This window comes from Scleropages formosus, chromosome 10, assembly GCF_900964775.1.
Source record: "Scleropages formosus chromosome 10, fSclFor1.1, whole genome shotgun sequence".
NCBI lineage: Eukaryota > Metazoa > Chordata > Actinopteri > Osteoglossiformes > Osteoglossidae > Scleropages > Scleropages formosus.
The window spans coordinates 13,399,191-13,420,208 of NC_041815.1; the positions used below are offsets into that span (position 1 = coordinate 13,399,191).

The 21,018-nt window shown below is 41.6% G+C and overlaps 2 protein-coding genes and 1 pseudogene across 2 annotated transcripts; all 3 read left to right on the forward strand.

Moving 5' to 3' along the window:
* Positions 1–1,938: 1,938 nt before the first annotated feature.
* Positions 1,939–9,497, forward strand: LOC108922403 (olfactory receptor 151-like). Its single transcript, XM_018732510.2, has 4 exons — positions 1,939–2,842; positions 3,204–3,241; positions 9,074–9,245; positions 9,487–9,497. Exons 1-4 carry the CDS (start codon positions 1,939–1,941, stop codon positions 9,495–9,497), a joined length of 1,125 nt encoding a protein of 374 aa, XP_018588026.2.
* Positions 9,498–15,713: 6,216 nt separating this feature from the next.
* On the forward strand, positions 15,714–16,691 carry LOC108922402 (olfactory receptor 142-like; annotated as a pseudogene).
* A 2,532-nt stretch (positions 16,692–19,223) lies between these two features.
* LOC108922401 (olfactory receptor 15-like) lies at positions 19,224–20,180 on the forward strand. The gene has a single exon (XM_018732507.2). It carries the CDS (start codon positions 19,227–19,229, stop codon positions 20,178–20,180), a length of 954 nt encoding a protein of 317 aa, XP_018588023.2. The 5' UTR covers positions 19,224–19,226.
* Positions 20,181–21,018: the final 838 nt, after the last annotated feature.

Sequence of the window (21,018 nt, forward strand, 5' to 3'; positions counted from 1 at the left end):
GTTCATAATTCGAGTAGGTGCGTAAGACACAGGATAGACAAATCCCAATACCCTCCCACGATTTTTTTTTAATAGAAAAAAAAATATATTACTCCCACAGCCCAGAAACATGTGTTTTGGGTGAACTGGCGACTCTAAATTTCCAGTGGTGTTTTATGTGAAAGTGAATCATCATTTATATGAGTGTGCTATAATCTGTATATAATCTATATCTATATTTAGAATCTATATTTACATTCAGAAGTATTTCAGTAAATATACATATATATACATATATATATACTGAGATAATTCCAAATCATATGAATGTACTTGTCACTTTTTGTCTTTTTTTAATACTATGACATGGAACACATTGAGGATATTGAAATAGAATATTAGTGAATTTCCCTTAGAAATATTTTTTTTTTTTTTTTTGAAAAAAAAGGCCCTCAGTCCCTGCCTCCCTCCCTCTCTCCCCGGAGGCATGCCAAAAGTTGCTGTTTGTCTTATGGCTATGCTATAATTTCCTACAGTTACACAACTTCCAGGCCATAGACGAATTGACCAAACAACTGTGTTATCCAAAAGAGATATGTTTTGAGATATGCTTTCAGCCCACAGTGTGAAAAGAACCTCTGGGAGATAGCAGGAGAAGCCAACCTATGTCCACCTGTTTTTATCATTTCCAAGTCAAAATGAGTTCATGTGCATGCCTTTATATATACCGACTTACACACATTCAGGACATTGTGCTAGCTGAGTGATGGGATCAATCCCACGTCCTGTCGAACTACCCAGGTGCTGTGAGACAGTAACGCTACTTGCTGCACCACCATACCACCCAGATACTCAGAACACTTTTGCTAAGTACTGTATAAATTTCCAGAAAACTCCAGATAAGTGTAAAATATCTGTATAATCCTGACTGTTTTGTCAGATCTTACATTTTATGTGATATCCACCACTTCTGGCTTCATGGCTCTCTGGAAAACATCTGTATAACTATACATGTACATGTAATATGCCTAAGAGAGATACATGATTGAAAAATACATTTGTTTATTTGAATGTTTCCTGATACTCACATTACCTGCTGCTATGCATTAAATTCCAGCTCACCAATTCAATAAAGTGAATGATGATGATACTATAACATTCTATTCAACCAGCTGGCAGTGAAGGAGTTTTGATAATGGAGGATCCTAATCTGTTCTACAATAAGAGGACGATAGAGGGCAATATGCATCTTTTAAAAATCCCATGTATCATGTCCGAAATGAATTCAAGAATTGCTAATCCTCTTCTCTGAAATCAGCGTTTTAATTTAAAATATTAAATGTTAAATACTAAATATTTTAATTCATTAGGTTTCAAAAACCTTCACTTGAATATATGAATCCCATAAGGCTTTTTAGGACCTTTTTTTTCCTGAGGATGGCTAATTAAAGTTGCTAAATATGTTTCAGAAAAGTCACAGAGCAACCACTTAAAGGGGCAGCACTGTACTTAATACTAAAATAGCCAGGATTACAGCACACGTCTTGGCTCTTGGCTACACATATATCCCCAGGGATCTGATGACACTCTCAGTTTAGACAGCACATCCTATGTAGAGTTCTGTGTATAAATGGTTCAAATCCTTCAAGAGATTGTCAGTGCTATGACTCTCTACATACACAGGAAAAACAGGAATGTGTTAAATCTTCAGAAAAGAAAGTATAGTACTGCATACAGAATTAAACTTTCTTATTTTCAACTACAGACTGAATGAAGAAAGATGATGAAAGATGATACAGATAAAGAAAACAAATAATTGTCTGTTTAGGGATTTCTGGACAGACAATTTGGGATTTCTCTTCATACTTTTCTTATCTAAATTTCCATGTTTGATGAATTTCACTTCTTTAAAATTTTTTATTTCCTTTTAAAGGAGAACTATTTATTCCAGCGAGAACAATGGAAAATCTTTCCACGGTTGAATTAATTTCTCTCTCTGGACTACAAGGAGTTGGGGACCACAGATCAGTTTACTTTACTCTGACTCTTCTCACCTACCTGTTGATCATTTCAGTGAATTTAACTCTTATCTTCATCATAGTTCATGAAAAAACTCTCCATGAACCCATGTATATATTCCTGTGTAACTTATCTGCTAATAGTCTATATGGGACTACAGGTTTCTACCCAAAAATCCTACTTGACCTGTTGTCTGATGTTCATGTGATCTCATATAATTTATGCTTAATTCAGATTTATGTCATTTATACTTCTGTGCTGTGTGAAACTCCTATTCTAACAGTAATGGCTTATGACAGATATGTAGCAATATGCAGACCTTTACAGTACCACACAATTATGACTCCTCTGATGGTTAAGACAATGCTGTTTTTTGCTTGGTGTGTTCCACTTTCTTGGATTGTCATCGCTACTTTGTGTACCTTTAAACTGCCTTTGTGTGGTTCTCACATTGATAAATTGTACTGTGACAACTGGTCAGTTGTAAAACTCTCCTGTGTGCCAAACACAGTCAACAATGTACTTGGATATATTATGATCACTTTAGAAATAACGCAAGCGTTCTTCACTTTATATTCTTACTACTGCATTGTGAGGGTGTGTCTGAAATCGAAGGAAGGGAGAAGCAAATTTATGCAAACCTGTCTGCCACATTTAATTGCAATGGTGAATTTTATGATTGCCACCCTGTTTGATGTTATGTACAGTAGGTATGGCTCTGACAGGCTTCCTTTGACTCTGCGCAACATTATGGCTGTTGAATTTCTGGTGATTCCCCCTCTTTTCAATCCTATAATATATGGACTCAACTTGCAAAAAATTCGGAGTACACTGTTTAAATGTTGTGGCACACATAAAGTACTGCAGAGGCCCACATAAGTAATTTCATTGAGATGAAATGTTTCTTGGTAGCCAAGTGTTTATAGGTTCCATGAATTGAAAACCCATTTTTTCCCATTCTTAATTTTGTATTGTGTACATCTACCAACCACAAAGAGAATAAATGTGTAAAATCATACTTCTGCCTGAAACTGGAATAGTTGTGCTATGAACAAGGAAAAAAGTAGATTACAATATTTGAATCGTTTATACACCTGAAGCAGCTCAGTCATAGTGACTTCTTGTTTGTCTCACCTTAAAAAAGCTATGTTAATTCGTCTTGAAATATCAACCACAAATTTTATAATATATATTTGGCTGCACAGTGGCAGAACAAGTAACGTTGCTGTCTCACAGTGCATGGGTGGTGCAAGAGGACATGGGTTTGATCACCACTCCATCTGTGTGGAATTTGCATGTCCTCCCCATGTTTGCCTGGGTTTCCTCCGGGTGCTCTGGCTTCCTCCCACAGTCCAAAGACATGCTGTTCAGATTCACCCATAGTGCGTGAGTGACGGAGAGAGTGTGTGTGTTCCACTGATGTATGTATGAGTGACCCAGTGTAAGTAGTGTATCTAGCAGAGTAAGTCACCTTGGTGAATAAGGTGTGCGGGATGATAACACTACATAGAGTTCATTGTAAGTTGCTTTGGAGAAAAGTATCTGCTAAATAAATAAATGTAAATAATATAACAAAAACAGTCATAAAAAACACAAGGATAAAAAAATCTCAGTAATATTGTTTTCTTTTACATCAATATCATCAGAACCTCTCTGTGATTAAGGCAGAGTATAAAAAGTTGATAGAGATCTGTCTGCACCATCTGATTACACTTATTTAATTTTCTCACTTATTTTTTGTGTTATGTTTGAATACCATTTCTCTAGCAACAGTCTGCAGGTTACCTGTAAAATCTTTTCTGATGAATTTCTTTTCATTCCCTTTCTGTTTAAAGCCCTCATTTACAGCTCGAAACAGAAACAGTCATTTCTGTGTGAAAGATGTACAGCAGGAGAATCAGTACTTAACTGGCCTCCTCTTTCCCGATCACAGCTAGAAGTCACTGAACTCCTTAGAGAGAGTTCATTTGTAAGTAGGCAAAAAAATGTAAAATCACTGGATATTTTTTAAATATCTAAACCCCCAAATTCTTCTGTAGTGACAACTGTAATGGCCATCCCAGGTTAGTCATGTTCTGCAGTTACAGTATGTCTTCTTATGTGTTATGTGAGTGGACTGCTTTACGTTAACTGGATTTAAGTGGGTTCCTTTTCCCTGTTCCACACATGTATGTTAGTAATCTGCTGATAAATCATTACTACACACCTGCATTCCTTATTATGAATGCTAATAAAGTAGGAATAAGAGTGGAGAGAGGATCAGCAAAAGAGTATGTCAGGCTGGAGTCCAGTCCACACTTCAGTCTCCCAGACTCACGTGAAATCACCTGAAAAAATTTAAAGAGAGACCCTGAGAACATTAACAATTGGTATTTTGAGTTGTATTTTGAGAGGAACAGGTTTCTGTATATATGAATGAGCTTCCTTCTCATAATAAGTGTAATAGTGTAAAGTGGATATTGCTTAAAAAATACTGTCAATTACCATTCATTTTAATACAACCCCAATTCCAAAAAAATTGGGACCGTATGGAAAATACTAATAAAAACAAAAAAGGAGTGATCTGTAAGTTTGCTTTGACTCGTATTCGAACAAGAACAGTAGAAAGACCAGGTATTTCATGTTTCACCTAATCAGCTGCATTGTTTTTTCAAGATACGTGTATCCCCCACTTTTCAAAACTTCACTTTACGCCACTCCACTTTTACAAAAGATTTAGATTAGTACCTATTTTTGCTAATCAAAAGAAATTCAAAGAGGATTTTTCGATTTTACAAAAAAAGGCGAAAAGCAAAAATAGCTTTCAGTGCTTGCAGCGAGCCATTATAGATTCACCACGCACCCCGAGCAGCGAGAGTTGTATCGCCAAGCTCCTTCTCAGGAATTACACTCAGTATCTCAGCATCAAGGCACCGTAGCTTTGAACTGTGTCTGTGAGCATCTGTGCTTTATTTCAATTTATTTTGTGCATCCGTTAGCAAGATGTGTCCTAAGGTATCAGAAAAGCCTAAGAAAACTCGTAAGGGTGTTACGCTTAGCATAAAATTGGACGTAATTAAGCGTTTAAATCATAGTAAAGACATTTTGCACGTACATGTGTGTGTGTTGAACTTGCCTGCATCCACCATTCATACTATTAAGTTTAATGTGTCATTTGGTATGATTTGGTAGGTTATTTTTTGGGTCAGGGAATACTCAAAAATTTTTCCCATATAAATTAATGGTAATCAGTTCTTCGCTTTAAACCATTTCGGCTTACAAAAGGTTTTAAAGGAAGCGTCTACTTTCAGATAGCAGCGGAAACCTGTATATGTTTATTCTGAAATTGATGCTTGCAACATGTTCCAAAAAAGTTGGGTCAGGGGTAGTTTAGGATTAATAACAATGTGAAAAACTGAAATTACAAGGTGATGTAAAAGAGGAGATTTTAAACATGTGAGGCAATCATGATACAGTATATAAGGAGCCTCCAAAAAAGGACTAGTCATGCAACAGCAAGCTTCAAAGTTCACCAATTTGTCAACATATGCGTCAGCAAAAAAACCAGCACTTTGGAGAACAATTTTCCCTAAAGACAAATTGGTAGGATTTTGGGCATTTCACACTCTACACTGCACAATATAATGAAAAGATTCAAGGAATCCGTTCAAACCTCGGTGCATAAAGGGCAAGGCAAAAAACCACTTCTGAATGCGCATGATTTCTGATCCCTCAGATGTCACTGTTTTAAAACTGTCGTGTCTGTAATGGATGTCATGACATTGCCTCTGGAATACTGCGGTAAACCTTTGTCAGTCACCACCATTTGCTTCTGCATCCACAAATGCAAGTTAAGGCTTTCTTATGCAAAGCAGAAGCCATTCATCAACACAGTACAGAAGCACCGATGACTTCTCTGGGCTCGGTCTCATCTGAGATGGACAGTAGCACAGTGGAATCGTGTTTTGTGGTCCGACGAGTCAACATTTCAAAGAGTTTTTAGCAAAAACAGCCATGGTGTTCTCCGGGCCAAAGAGGAAAAGGACCATCCAAGCTGTAATCAGCGTCAGGTCCAAAAGTCAGCATCTGTCATGGTATGGGAGTGTGTCAGTGCCCATCCCATGGATAACTTGCACTCCTGTGAGAGCACCATTAATGTAGAAAGATATGTACAAATTTTGGAACAATATATGCTGCCATCCAGATACCATCTTATCCAGGGACATCCCTGCTTTTTTCCAGCAGGATGGCTCCAAACCGCATTCCCAGTGTTTTTCTGGAACTGGGGTTGTAACAAAAATTATGTGTTCCTGAGCCAAAAAAAAAAAGTTCAAGGTTCGTTTTTATGAAACTGAAACTTCTCACATCTTGTATACAATTTATCGTCTGAAAGTCTTTTAAACACTTCCCTAATGGGGCCTATAATGCTTCTATTTTGAAGGAGAAAAGAATAGGTTGTCATCTAGACAGAGTGACACAAACATCCCAGAGGACTTGCTTGACAAAAGCCTGGAGGACTGAAGGCACATTTGCCACACCAAAGTATATGCCCCCAAAGAAGATGTTAAATGCAGTCTTCCTCTTATCACCCTCCCTTATCTTGCTCAGGTTATATGTGCTACTTAGGTCTAACTGTGAAAAAAATATCAAATTTACAGGGTGCAGACACTGAATTGTGAGCACATTCAGCCCCTTTATTAATACAGGGTTGTAGACTGCCATCCTTCTCTAGAAAAAAGAAGCCAGCTGATGCCACAGAGGTAGATAGCCAAATGATAACCAGTTCTAGAGTTAGACACATGAGCCACCATAACTTCCTGTTCAAGGAGGGAGAGAGAATACACCCTTGCTCATCTTAAGCTTGTATGAGGTAGGAAACAGATAGCACAATCCCATGGGTGCCATGCCCCCCATACATACTGCACCTGCATCAAATTTTGGAGATAAGTATAAAGGAAGTCAAGTCGCCATGGTAAGACTGAGGAATCTCATAGAGATAATAGGCCCTTCCTGGAGTTTCTCTTTCTTCTTGACACAATACTATCCTAAAAATCAACCTCAGCTCAAACCTTCAATTTCGACTACAACCAGGATCTCAGCTCTGCTCTCCAGCCACAATCTCGAGCTTGGTTCAGACCATCGACTGCAACCTAAACCACAGCTTAGCTCTGTGACTTCAACCTCAACCTTGACTTTGGCTTGGGCCTTCGACCATGACCTTAACCTTGGCTGTGATCCGCAATCACAGTTTTGACATTGACCTCAGCTCAAATCTTTGACCACAACCTGAACCTCAGCCCTGCTCTATGACTACGATCTCAGCCTCAGCTCTGCTCTTTGAACATGATCTTGACCTAGGCTCCTACCTCACCTTTGTCCTTCCCTTTGTCTGACTCTCCAAAACCCGCCCCGAGTCTTGTGTCCCAGTCTCCTCACAGCCCACTTTAGTTACTGGAGCTCACTAAAACACTACACTTTAATAAACTCTTCATTTTACTCGAATCACAAACGCGCTCCTAAGTAGTCTGTGAAAGGCGAAACTCCTGATATTCATTGGAATTTGAAGAATTCAATCTGAATTGGGACTTTCTGTTGAGGCAGCCCTGCATGGAATCATAAGACATTTGTCCATCCACTGATTACCCTAAGAAACAAATTCACTGGTACTCCAAAGAAAAAAGCAGATCGTATTAATCATAAGTGATTCAGAATTGCATGGTTTGAGGCAGACTTATTCAGATGAAACCAACTTGTTTCTGCGTGAAACAGCCTTACATGGAGGACAACTGGCACCATCCACATATCCTTAGATCTGGAGGCAATAATTGCTTGTCTAAGCAGCTGATGCAAATCACAAAGAACAAATGACACTTTCTAGGCCTTTGCTAGGGAGATAATTAAACAGTTACTGGAAGTGCCATAGCCAAAAAAAAAAAAAAAAACATTAATCTCTTCAGCATTTCCTGGCTTTGACACTTAACCAGGAAAAGCAACTGGGAGAAACAACTGGTAACAACACTCACCACTAGTTGCTGTGGGCTCACAGGGAGTTGTGCAGGATCAGGGTGCCCAGAGGTGATCAGAGGCCCCAGAGTAAAAATGAAGTCTGTCACACAGTTGCTGTTGTCTTTCCTCCAGAGTAAGACATCTTCAGATGCTCAGCCCTGATTTTCTATCTTTGCTCCACAAATTGAGTCAGGATCAGGTTTCACTTTTGATAGGTCTTCTCCTTCAAACGTCCAGGCCCTCTGTGATGACACATAGGGTCTCTGTTTTGTAGAGCACTGCAGAAGCAGAAAGTGCCAACAATAAATTACAAATTAACTCATTAAGACTGGTGAACTCAAGTGCAAGTTTATTTACAAGTGAGAGGTGCAAATAGAGCTAGTCAGTCCATGGGTGCATAGAGCTGTGGTGAAGTTGTGGAGACTTGAGGACATGGAACTGTAGAGACTCGGTTGTGGAGGCACAGGAAATGTCATCCAGAGACTTGGGGAAACAAGGAACCAAATGGTAGGCATAAGAAGGAGACATGAACTAAACGGGAAGAAGGGAATCAGGAACAAAGGACAGTATTTTATTTTCTGCTGTTATTTCTACCACCGACTGCCTGTGGCTTGCCTGCAGTTCCATTCTCATTTCCCGATCTTGCACACAGGGTCATTTCCTACATTTTTTCACTCCATTACAGCTGACTCCAGTTTGCAAGTTGTACCCTGTCTCCCATGTTTTTTAGGCACATAATTTTTGATACTAAGCCCCCACAGGGTGGGAAGCAGCTGACTCTCAGACTTGTGCAGTTTTATTTTATTTTAACCCACTATGCTGGGTTTTTTTTTTTCTTCTCTGTTACTGAGTGGTGTTGTTTACTGTTTTACTCTGGCTGCCTCCCCATTATCTTTGCATTACTTTTATTTCTTGCAAGCATGCTGTATGTGCCATCCGGTTTCCTTCATGGCTCCTTGTGTTACTCAGTGCTTTTCAGTAACTGCATCCCTGTGTACTTGTCTCGTGCCATGGTTTCCATGCCTAACTGTGCAGGCTCTGTTCCTGTTACATGCACTCTTTTCTATATTCCTGCCTTTCTCTTGGGCAGTCCAACTTGCAGGTGCTGTTCTGTGCCTCTTTGGAGAAGACCTGCTCCTGCTCTGATTCTGGTCCCCTCTTTCCTATTGCCTACGTAGCCATGCCCAGTCTCTCTCAGTTCCTTTCCCATTCTACCTTTGGGGCTGCTCCTCTGGCTGTTGTTTCTTGGTGTGGCATTGCAGGTCCTGTCCATTTTCCTTTCTCCCCTTGGGCTTGCTCTGCTCACTCATGCCTGTGCCACCAGCTACCGCACTGCCCTTCGTGCCGGCTGCCTTCCCACTGCGTGTTGCATCAATAGTAATAATAAATCATGCATGAAGAATATGCACTGATATTGTGCTTCAGTAGCGTCCTCGTTCGCTCCATTTCAATGGTACACGTACACATGCTCTATGCTTTTGCCTGCCCATGGTTTCTCCCCAGGCACACCCTGAGTTCAATGTGTTGAGTGGCTTCCACAGCCACTTCAAACTGCCATCGACCAGGCCCCCTTCTGCTTCTATCCAGTTCCCTCATTGCTACCTTTCCACAATTCCATGCCCTGTCTCCTCCTTCCTTTGCTTTTGCAGCCTCCTTCTCATTATGGGTTGGGTTTGGTTTTCTTGCTGCATTATCTCCCCACCACTTTCTCCACCATCTCTGTCCCCTTCCATGGACTCTTCCATGCTCCTTGTACCCCTTCCCTGCTCCTAGCATTCTCTCTCTCACTCAATGTTATTCTTGTCTTACTGTGGTGCCCCCACCCTCCTCAGCACTTTGGTTGTCCTCCAATTCCCTCTATATTGCAATTCCCCTTCTGATCCCTCCAGGAATTATCACCCACCAATATAGTAGCAGTTTAACGCTTATTCCTGAATTGGAGTTTGTTAAAACAAAATTTTGTAAAGTAAGACGAAACCACCGGCCCTGCCCTGCTGTCAGTCATGCACATTTCATATGAACATATAAATACCCACTAACATCTATGTCCTGCATGTACTGTTTTCTACAAACTCAGCACCTGCCCTCGTCAACATCTCTCTTTGTACGAAGAGTCTTAAATGGGGGGGTTCAGCAACCTTGCTCATAGGTGGGTGCAAGCTCTCCAGCAGACTCTAAGTCCATATGCAAAATATATAATGCATCTCTTCAAACACACAACCAGTCTAATACTTCTGGCTCCCGAAATGCATTATTCATTGACAGGAAGTGACATTTTTTAAAAACTTTTTCTTTGTTTGTTTAGCTAATTCTTTTCTCCAGATTGATTCATAATGTTAAGCCACTTGCAATTATTTACTCTTTTTTACATCTGAAAATTTGCAGTGGAACTGTTCAAGCTCAGGGGTGGCACAATGGCATAGGGAGTAATGCTGTTGCCTCACAGCACATAGACTGTTTAGGCATAGGTTTGAACTAATGCTCACCAGGATAAACAGTTTGCAAAAATGAGTATTCAGCTTCAAGTACCTTGCTGGGGAATGGTTTGAAATCTGGGTCATTAAAGTCAGCTGCTCTCATCAGTATGAGACCCAGTGCCCCACTTTTTTATCTCTGTTTCTTGTTTCCACCTAAAAATAACATTAAAGCATTATTTTTTTTAAAAGCTTTACTGTGGGGGTATGGACGACGGATGGAGGCAGCAGTGGAGAATTGAAGTAGTTGGACCAGAAAAGGTTTATTTTCTTTGCTAAAAGGTATTCTTCAAAACACATTAACCCCAGCCAAGTACAAAACAAACATTAAATTATAAAGAATATGAGGCCTATGAGCTATGGGCTTAACCCCTTGCATCAACAGCAATGCATAGCTCTCCTGTTGACTGCATGAGAGTCTGTCTGCATAAGCTTGCATCAATTGGAAACCTCCTCTAGTGCCTTAATACAAACTTATATAGCAGTAACTCCACCCTTCTGGTTATACCATAACAGCCTCAACTATTTCAAAGTACATTTCCCCAAAAATTACATCCAACACAAATACTAAAACATACAAACAATACAACTCCTCCGTGAACTGCCACCTTACCGTGGTGGAGGGGTTTGAGTGCCTGAATGAGTCCAGGAGCTATGTTGTCTGGGGCTATATGCCCCTGGTAGGGTCTCCCATGGCAGACAGGTCCTGGATGACAGACGAGACAAAACGCGGTTCAAAAACCCCTTATGAAGAAAAAATCAAGGCTTTCGTTTACCCCGCCCGGTATGGGGTCACCGGGGCCCCACCCTGGAGCCAGGCCTGGGGGGGGGCTCGCATGCGAGCGCCTGGTGGCCAGGTCTATGCCCACGGGGCCTAGCCGGGCTCAGCCCGAAGCCACGATGTGGAGCCGCTCTTCGGTGGGCTCACCACCTGCCGGAGAAACCGTAAGGGGCCGGTGCATTGTGATTTGGGCGGTGGTCGGGGCCGAGTGCCCGGCCGACCCAAACCTCGGGCGCCAACTCTGGTTTTTGGGACTTGGAATGTCACCTCACTGGCGGGGAAGGAGCCTGAGCTGGTGCGGGAAGTTGAGAGATACCGTCTAGATATAGTCGGGCTCACTTCCACTCACAGCTTGGGTTCTGGAACCACTCTTCTCGATCGAGGGTGGACTCTCCACTATTCTGGCGTTGCCCAAGGTGAGAGGCGGCGGGCTGGTGTGGGCTTATTAATAGCCCCCCAGTTCAGCCGCCATGTGTTGGAGTCTACCCCGGTGAACGAGAGGGTCGTCTCCCTACGCCTTCGGGTCAGGGAACGGTCTCTCACTGTCGTTTGTGCTTATGCGCCTAGCGGCAGTGTAGAGTACCCGGCCTTTTTAGAGTCCCTGGGGGGCATGCTGGAAAGCGCTCCCACTGGGGACTCTGTCGTTCTACTGGGGGACTTTAACGCCCACGTGGGCAGCGACAGTGATACCTGGAGGGGCGGGATTGGGAGGAACGGCCTCCCTGATCTGAACCCGAGCGGTGAGTTGTTATTGGATTTCTGCGCTAGTCGCGGTTTATCCATAACGAACACCATGTTCATGCATAAGGGTGTCCATCAGTGCACTTGGCACCAGGACACCCTAGGTCGGAGGTCGATGATCGACTTTGTAGTCGTTTCTTCTGACCTTCGGCCATATGTCTTGGACACTCGGGTGAAGAGAGGGGCTGAGCTGTCAACTGATCACCACCTGGTGGTGAGTTGGATTCGATGGCGGGGGAAAAAGCTGGACAGACCTGGCAGGCCCAAACGTATAGTGAGGGTCTGTTGGGAACGTTTGGCGGAGGCCCCTGTCAGAGAGGTCTTCAACTCCCACCTCCGACAGAGCTTCAACCAGGTCCCGAGGGAGGTGGGGGACATTGAACCTGAATGGACTATGTTCCGTGCCTCCATTGTCGGGGCGGCGGTTCGGAGCTGCGGCCATAAGGTCTCTGGCGCCTGTCGCAGCGGCAATCCCCGAACACGGTGGTGGACACCGGAAGTAAGGGATGCCGTCAAGCTGAAGAAGGAGTTCTATTGGGCCTGGCTGGCTCATGGGACTCCTGAAGCAGCTGACAGGTACCGACGGGCCAAACGGAGCGCGGCTCTGGCAGTCGCTGCGGCAAAAACTCGGGCTTGGGAGGAGTTTGGCGAGGCCATGGAGGAAGACTTTCGGTCGGCCTCAAAGAGATTCTGGCAAACCGTCCGGCGACTCAGAGGGGGGAAGCGGTGTTCCACGAACACTGTTTACAATGGAAGTGGTGCGCTGCTGACCTCAGCTGAGGATGTTCTCGGGCAGTGGAAGGAGTACTTAGAGGATCTCCTCAATCCCTCCGACACGCCTTCCGTAGAGGAAGCTGAGGCTGGGGACTTGGAGGGGGACTCGTCCATTACCCTGGCTGAAGTTGCTGAGGTAGTCAAAAAACTCCTCGGTGGCAAGGCTCCGGGGGTGGATGAGATCCGCCCCGAGTTTCTCAAGTCTCTGGATGTTGTGGGGCTGTCTTGGCTGACACGCCTCTGCAGCATCGCGTGGAGTTCGGGAACGGTGCCTCTGGACTGGCAGACCGGGGTGGTGGTCCCTCTTTTTAAGAAGGGGGACCGGAGATTGTGTTCCAACTACAGGGGGATCACACTCCTTAGCCTCCCTGGGAAAGTCTATGCCGGAGTACTGGAGAGGAGAATCCGACCGATAGTCGAACCTCGGATTCAGGAGGAGCAATGCGGTTTTCGCCCTGGCCGTGGAACACTGGACCAGCTCTATACCCTCACTAGGGTGCTGGAGGGTTCGTGGGAGTTTGCCCAACCAGTCCACATGTGTTTTGTGGACCTGGAGAAGGCATTCGACCGTGTCCCTCGTGGCATCCTGTGGGGGGTACTTCGGGATTATGGGGTTCGGGGCTCGTTGCTACGGGCTGTTCGTTCCCTGTATGACCAGAGCAGGAGCTTGGTTCGCATTGCCGGCAGTAAGTCAGACCTGTTCCCGGTGCACGTTGGACTCCGCCAGGGCTGCCCTTTGTCACCGATTCTGTTCATTATCTTTATGGACAGAATTTCTAGGCGCAGTCAGGGAACGGAGGGTGTCTGTTTTGGTGGCCGCGAGATCTCGTCTCTGCTTTTTGCGGACGATGTGGTCCTGTTGGCTTCATCAAGTCAAGACTTGCAGCGTGCACTGGGGAGGTTTGCAGCTGAGTGCGAAGCGGCGAGGATGAGAATCAGCACCTCCAAATCCGAGGCCATGGTTCTCAGTCGGAAAAAGGTGGATTGCCCCCTCCGGGTTAGGGGGGAGTTGCTCCCTCAAGTGGAGGAGTTTAAGTATCTCGGGGTCTTGTTCACGAGTGAGGGAAAAATGGAGCGGCAGGTTGACGGACGGATCGGTGCGGCGTCCGCAGTAATGCGGTCATTGTACCGGTCTGTTGTGGTGAAGAAGGAGCTGAGTCGTAAGGCGAAGCTCTCAATTTACCGGTCGATCTACGTTCCTACCCTCACCTATGGTCATGAACTCTGGATCATGACCGAAAGAATGAGATCGCGGATACAAGCGGCAGAAATGAGTTTCCTCCGCAGAGTGGCTGGGCGCACCCTTAGGGTAGGGTGAGGAGCTCAGTCACCCGGGAGGAGCTCGGAGTAGAGCCGCTGCTCCTCCGCATCGAGAGGAGCCAGTTGAGGTGGCTCGGGCATCTGTTCCGGATGCCTCCTGGACGCCTCCCTGGGGAGGTGCTCCGGGCTTGTCCCACTGGGAGGAGGCCTCGGGGCAGACCCAGGACACGTTGGAGAGACTATGTCTCCCGGCTGGCCTGGGAACGCCTTGGGGTTCCCCCAGAGGAACTGGAGGAGGTGTGCGGGGAGAGGGAAGTCTGGAGGACTCTGCTCGGACTGCTGCCCCCGCGACCCAGCCCCGGATAAAAGCGAAGGAAGATGGATGGATGGATGGACAAACAATACAAAACATTTTCTACTATAAATATCCCTACGTTAGAACTTATAAAAACATTTATCACATTACACAATAAAACACCCCTGTCTAGTTGGTTGTGCCAAAGGACTCCCACCTAGAAATAACCTAAATGGTTCACTCCATCTGGTTTACAACACAAGGTACTAAACACCACAGAATGCCAGATAGCTGTATGATAAGTAAAAAGTTTACAGAAATGATTTTGAAAAACAATAAATGCATTTACTTTTCACAACCAATTACATGTACTTGTCATACTTTGATGAAAGAAATGTTATTAATTGATGACAAACAGACAGATACCGGTAGGCCTTTCCCGGCACCCAATCTAGTTCAAACAGAAAGTGTTAAATGGAATACTGGACCAAAACAAGCAATGTAGAAGTACAAAGTGAAATGCATGTGAACAGGCAACAACAGCAACAAGGTTCAGCACTTCATTGATGGTATTTTGCTGGCATCTTACTGATTCCTTGCTACCAACTTGCCTGTCACAGCTCAGTCTGTGACATTTACTTTGTGTTCAATGTACAGCTCATATACATGGGATTTTGTAAACTTAGATATATCCATTAAAACATAATGGTGAGGTGGCAATTTTTGTCTTTTAATATCCATTCTCACAGATGTACAGTAACAAGTACTGTATGTCTATAAATAACAAATCTAAACAGTGTTAATGTACATCCATAAAATTAACATTTTCCATTGGATTCTTGTTTAACACCACTCAAAGTTGTTTCAGAGAAAAGCTCATTAGCAAATTGTCATATGAATATACAGCTCCAGGGACCTGATGACATTGCACATTTGAACAGCCCATCCCACGTGTAGTGCTGTATATAAATTGTGCAAATCGATGTTAGTTATTTAGTGCATTCATTTCCAATGTAATCAAGGCTGTATGGCAATGTGTAGACATGAAAAAAACAGTCCTGTAAACAGAATGTAAATTAATCAATTGATTTTAAAAAATGGAGGTGGAAAAGCCATTTTTGTCACTTCTGGGATTTCTGTACTGAAAATTTGAAATGTATCTACACGAGGTTTTAAAATTTGAGGAACAAGCCTTTTTGAGCTGGGTTGAAATCAATTCTCTTTTTTTTTTTTTTTTTGCTAAGGTTCACTTTTTTTAACCAGAGACTGGTTAAAAGAAATCATTTAAATTTTTATAAACTTCTTATAGAAATCTTTACAAATTTTAATAAGACTGAACTCAAATCTTTGTTCTGCTCAGATGGTCCAAATTAAATCTTTTACAATTGTTTTTCTTTTTTTAAAGATGAAATGAGCAATGGAAAACTTTTCCACAGCTGAATACATTTTCCTATCTGGATTACAAGAAGTAAAAAACAGTAGATCAGTGTACTTTGCCTTCACTCTTCTCACCTACTTGCTGATCATTTCAGTGAATCTTACTCTGATTGTTACTATAGCTATGGAAAAAACTCTCCATGAACCCATGTATATATTCCTGTGTAATTTATGTGCCAATAGTCTATACGGGACTTCAGGTTTCTACCCAAAACTCCTACTTGACCTGTTGTCTGATGTTCATGTGATCTCATATAATTTATGTTTAATTCAAATTTATGTGATTTATGCTTCTGTGTTAGGAGAAACTCCTATTCTAACAGCAATGGCTTATGACAGATATGTAGCAATATGCAGACCTTTACAGTACCACACAGTTATGACTCCTCTGATGGTTAAGACAATGCTGTTTTTTGCTTGGTGTGTTCCTTTCGCTTGGTGTGCTTTCAGTGTTTTGTGTACCTTCAGGCTGCCTTTGTGTGGTTCTCACATCGATAAACTGTATTGTGACAACTGGTCAGTTGTAAAACTCTCCTGTGTGCCAACTACACTCAACAATATTCTTGGATACATTATCATCATTTTTGAAATAACACAAGCACTCTTTACTTTATATTCATACTACTGCATTGTGGGGGTTTGTATCAGATCTAAGGAAGGAGGAAAGAAATTTATGCAGACCTGTCTGCCACATTTAATTGCAATGATAAATTTCCTAATTGCTGCCCTTTTTGATGTTTTGTACAGCAGGTATGGCTCTAACAGACTCCCTTTGACTCTGCGCAACATTATGGCTGTTGAATTTCTGGTTATTCCCCCTCTTCTCAACCCCATAATATATGGGCTCAACTTACAAAAGGTACGCAGGTCCCTTTTCAGATACTCTGACAAGCACAAAGTAAGACAGAAACCCACAGAAGCAAAAATGTTTCTTAATGACGTTTGAAAAGCTGTAACCTGAAAAAACCTTTTTTTCTGTTTGCATTATGTTCAATTTTGTATCTTAAGCTTCCAGGATCAGTCCAAATATTAATAAACCATACTGTTTCCTGAAAGTCTTCATTATTTCCATTTTAACAGGGATATTAGAAGAAGCAGTTTTATTAATTGTTATGCTTAACATTGTTTTATGTAAATTTTAAAGAGGAAAAAAATGTATATTGAACTTTGTATACTGCTATGGTTAGCACATGACAAGAAGGTTATGTTCAGGTTTATTACACTTTTACTTCATTTTGGTACTCAGATTTAAGAACCCTGTCACAGGCCCTCCAGGTATGAGCTTGAGTCTAATGCAATACTCTACAGTCTCGCTTTACACAAGGACGCTACATCTCACTTAAGAGGGTACGGTTAATCTTATTAAGCTTCCCATTCTAAAAAACTATGGTTTAAATTTCAATGATAGTTATTATTAATTCTCTGCTTAGCTGATTTTTTATCTGTGAAAATGTCTGGTATCATTGGCCTTATTTATACAGCAGGGCACAGCACTTCAGGCAGAACATTTCCTGTAGTTTGCATAGCTATTACATGTGATGATAAATTAACTAAAATATTTAAACCTCGACATATCATAAAAACTCCATAAGCTGTTGTGACATTTTTTTTAATAATCTTGCTTATAAAAACCTCCCACATACATATTTTCAGGACATATACTGTACTTGATTGTGGACTGAGCACAGTTCATGGAGTCCTGCATTCCCAAAATGATCACACTAGTCAGCTGTATCCGTCAATTATTTTTGATGTCATGTACTCACAGTATGGCACTTGCAACAGACCGCAGGCTCTCCGTAAATTATCTAATGAAACTTCCATTTAACTCTCTCATTTATGAGTTGCAGAGGTGGTGCCTGCTGTATGGCAGGACTGGGGTTTGAGCCCTGCTTAGGGTGCCTTGCAATGGATTGGCATCCTGCCCTGGGTGCGACCCCTCCCCCTTTGGCCCTTTGCTCTGTGTTGCCAGGTAGGCTCCGGCTTGCCACGATGCCACTCAGGACAGGCAGATGTTGACGATGGATTTATAGGTTCCTAAATTAAATACTAGGGAATGTAGATGTGAGCCTACAACATGTCTTGTTTACCTCTTTGAATCTGTTTTTGTATAACTGTTTTAAACAAGATGTTTGTGGAATGCAAATGTGCACTGTAAAATGCAGGAAAAAACACAAACTAAAAATAACTAATATGAAAAGAATATTGTGCATAATGTGAGGAAGAGTTACGAGAACTATAAGAAAATGTCTGCTAAAATGCTCCAAAATAATGAATATATTCAGAGATACAGATGGGTGAGACACATCTGGTATGCACCATCAAGCATTGCATGCAGCTTGCACTCACTGGGCTAGTTGTGCTGCTCAAAGATATGATAACCCATAAAATTGCCTCTAGCTCCAAGTTTGGCATTGGAAAAAAAATTCTTTTACTCCACTTGTAAGTTTAATACCTGGTATTATATTGGAGGGGGGGGCGTAGTGGCGCATTGACACAGTGGGTTGGACTGGGTCCTGCTCTCCAGTAGGTCTGGGGTTTGAGTCCCCCTTGGGGTACCTTGTGACAGACTGGCGTCCTGTCCTGGGTGTGTCCCCTCCCCCTCCAGCCTTACGCTCTGTGTTGCCGGGTTAGGCTCTGGTTCCCCGCAACCCCAAATGGGACAAGCGGTTCAGAAAATGTGTATATGTGTGTGATTATACTAGGTCTGTAAAGCAAACTGAACTGCTTAAAACAACTGTATAACTAATAAGACTAACAAAAATCATTTGTTTAGATTCAAGATTTAAAGATTTTGTTTAGATTTAAAATCATAAGTATATTTATGTATCTACACAATACACTCCAGCATTGCACACATGGTTGTTTTGCGGAAATTGTTATTCTTCCTGACTGGTACACAAATAGTTTTGAAAATGGGGGTCGAGCGGGATTTGAAATTAGTGAAAGGGGGAAGTGCAATTTATGCCTTTTATGAACAAAAGCCTGTGAATCAACACCATCTTAGTTTATAACAATAACAGATCCAGACATTGAAAATGAATGTCTTTAAAATTCCTGTTCACAACTACCCAGATTATTGTTTTTCAGAAAGAAGTTCATTAACAAATGAACAAATGTGTGTCAAATGAGTATACAGCTCCTGGGACCTGATGATGCTGTACACCTAAAAAGGCCATCCCTTCTGAAGTTCTGAATATAAATGATGCAAATCCTGGCTACAGTTACAAGGTGCTTTAATTTTTGGTGTAGTCAGGGCTGTAGAGTAATGTATGGATAAAAACAAAAATGAAACATAGAGAAGGCAGTGTTCTTGATCAATTCCACAACAAATAGGTGGAAATTTAAATTTTATCTTCATTTGTTTTTAGAATTTGAATACAAACATCTGCGCAACATAAATCTTTTTCTGCTTGGCCAAAATAGATTTTTTTTTATTATTGTTATCATTGTGATTCATTTTGTGAAAAGAAAATTAATAATGGAAAACTTTTCCACAGTTGAATTCATTTTCCTGTCTGGATTACAAGAAGTAAAAAATAATAGACTAGTTTACTTTGCTTTCACTCTTCTCACCTACTTGCTGATCATTTCAGTGAATCTTACTCTGATTGTGACCATAGCTATGGAAAAAACCCTCCATGAACCCATGTATATATTCCTGTGTAACTTATCTGCTAATAGCCTATATGGGACTACAGGTTTCTACCCAAAAATCCTACTCGACCTCCTGTCTGATGTTCATGTGATCTCATATAATTTTTGCTTAATTCAAATTTATGTCATTTATACTTCTGTGTTGTGTGAAACTCCTATTCTAACAGCAATGGCTTATGACAGATATGTTGCAATATGCAGGCCTTTAGAGTACCACACGGTTATGACTCCTCTGATGGTTAAGACAATGCTGTTTTTTGCTTGGTGTGTTCCACTTTCTTGGCTTGTCATCACTACTTTGTGTACCTTCAGGCTGCCTTTGTGTGGTTCTCACATCGATAAACTGTATTGTGACAACTGGTCAGTTGTAAAACTCTCCTGTGTGCCAACTACACTCAACAATATTCTTGGATACATTATCATCATTTTTGAAATAACACAAGCACTCTTTACTTTATATTCATACTGCTGCATTGTGAGGGTGTGTCTGAAATCTAAGGAAGGGAGAAGCAAATTTATGCAGACCTGTCTGCCACATTTAATTGCAATGGTGAATTTTATGATTGCCACCCTTTTTGATGTTATGTACAACAGGTATGGCTCTAACAGACTCCCTTTGACTCTGCGCAACATTATGGCTGTTGAATTTCTGGTTATTCCCCCTCTTCTTAATCCTATAATATATGGGCTCAACTTACAAAAGGTACGCAGGTCCCTGTTCAGATTTTGTGACAGGCATAAAGTAACTCCAAGGTCATTTAAAAGAAATGTGTCGTGATTTTGCTGTAACTGTCAAAATATGAAAAGTCGTAATGCTACCAGGAAGTGTTGTTTAGTCCCATCTGCAACAGATTACATAAAAAAGTAGTTGTATATAAAGTCAAGTTTTATATTGCTTTAAGTGATAAAGAAATATGTTAAGAATATAGCTTTTGTTAAATTGCTGTGTGATAAAACAGCTTTTTTCAGTGTGTCTAATGGATACCACACTGTTATAAGGTGTATCTTCAGGTTTATTCTAGTTATAGCTAAATATGTCAGCCATGGGTTCTGGAGATTAATGATACACCACTTTTCATTTCCATGAAGTGATTGCATGTCTCTATCACGAGGGTCTGGTTCATCTTCTCGATCCCCTCAGTCTTAAACGTACCTTTGAATTCCCTTTGAACAACAGTAAGTATAGCCAATTAACGTGGTGAAAAGGCAATATGTTATGTTAAAATGCAGGTAAAAGAACATTCAATTACGTCATTTTAAAATTTGAGTTCAAAAAAATATTGAGCACAATTTTCCAGATATGATAGGTGAATATAAAGTGCATATAAAGCAATGTATAGGAGCACTATAATGCTATTATGCCATTTCTAATCAGAAAATGTGACTGAATTTTACAATGTAGAAAAATAAAAACATAATACAACTGCAAAACCAGATTTATTTCACTGTTTTCAGAATTTCTGGACCATATAGTGAAATTTAGCTGTGCATTGCAATAAGTGTGTCACATGTTTGTGTTTTGCTAATCCAAAAGGCAACTGCACATTTATTGTGTTTAATATTAATTTTCAAACCAGACTTTGGGTTAACATATTTGCAACGGAATTTGGGTTAGT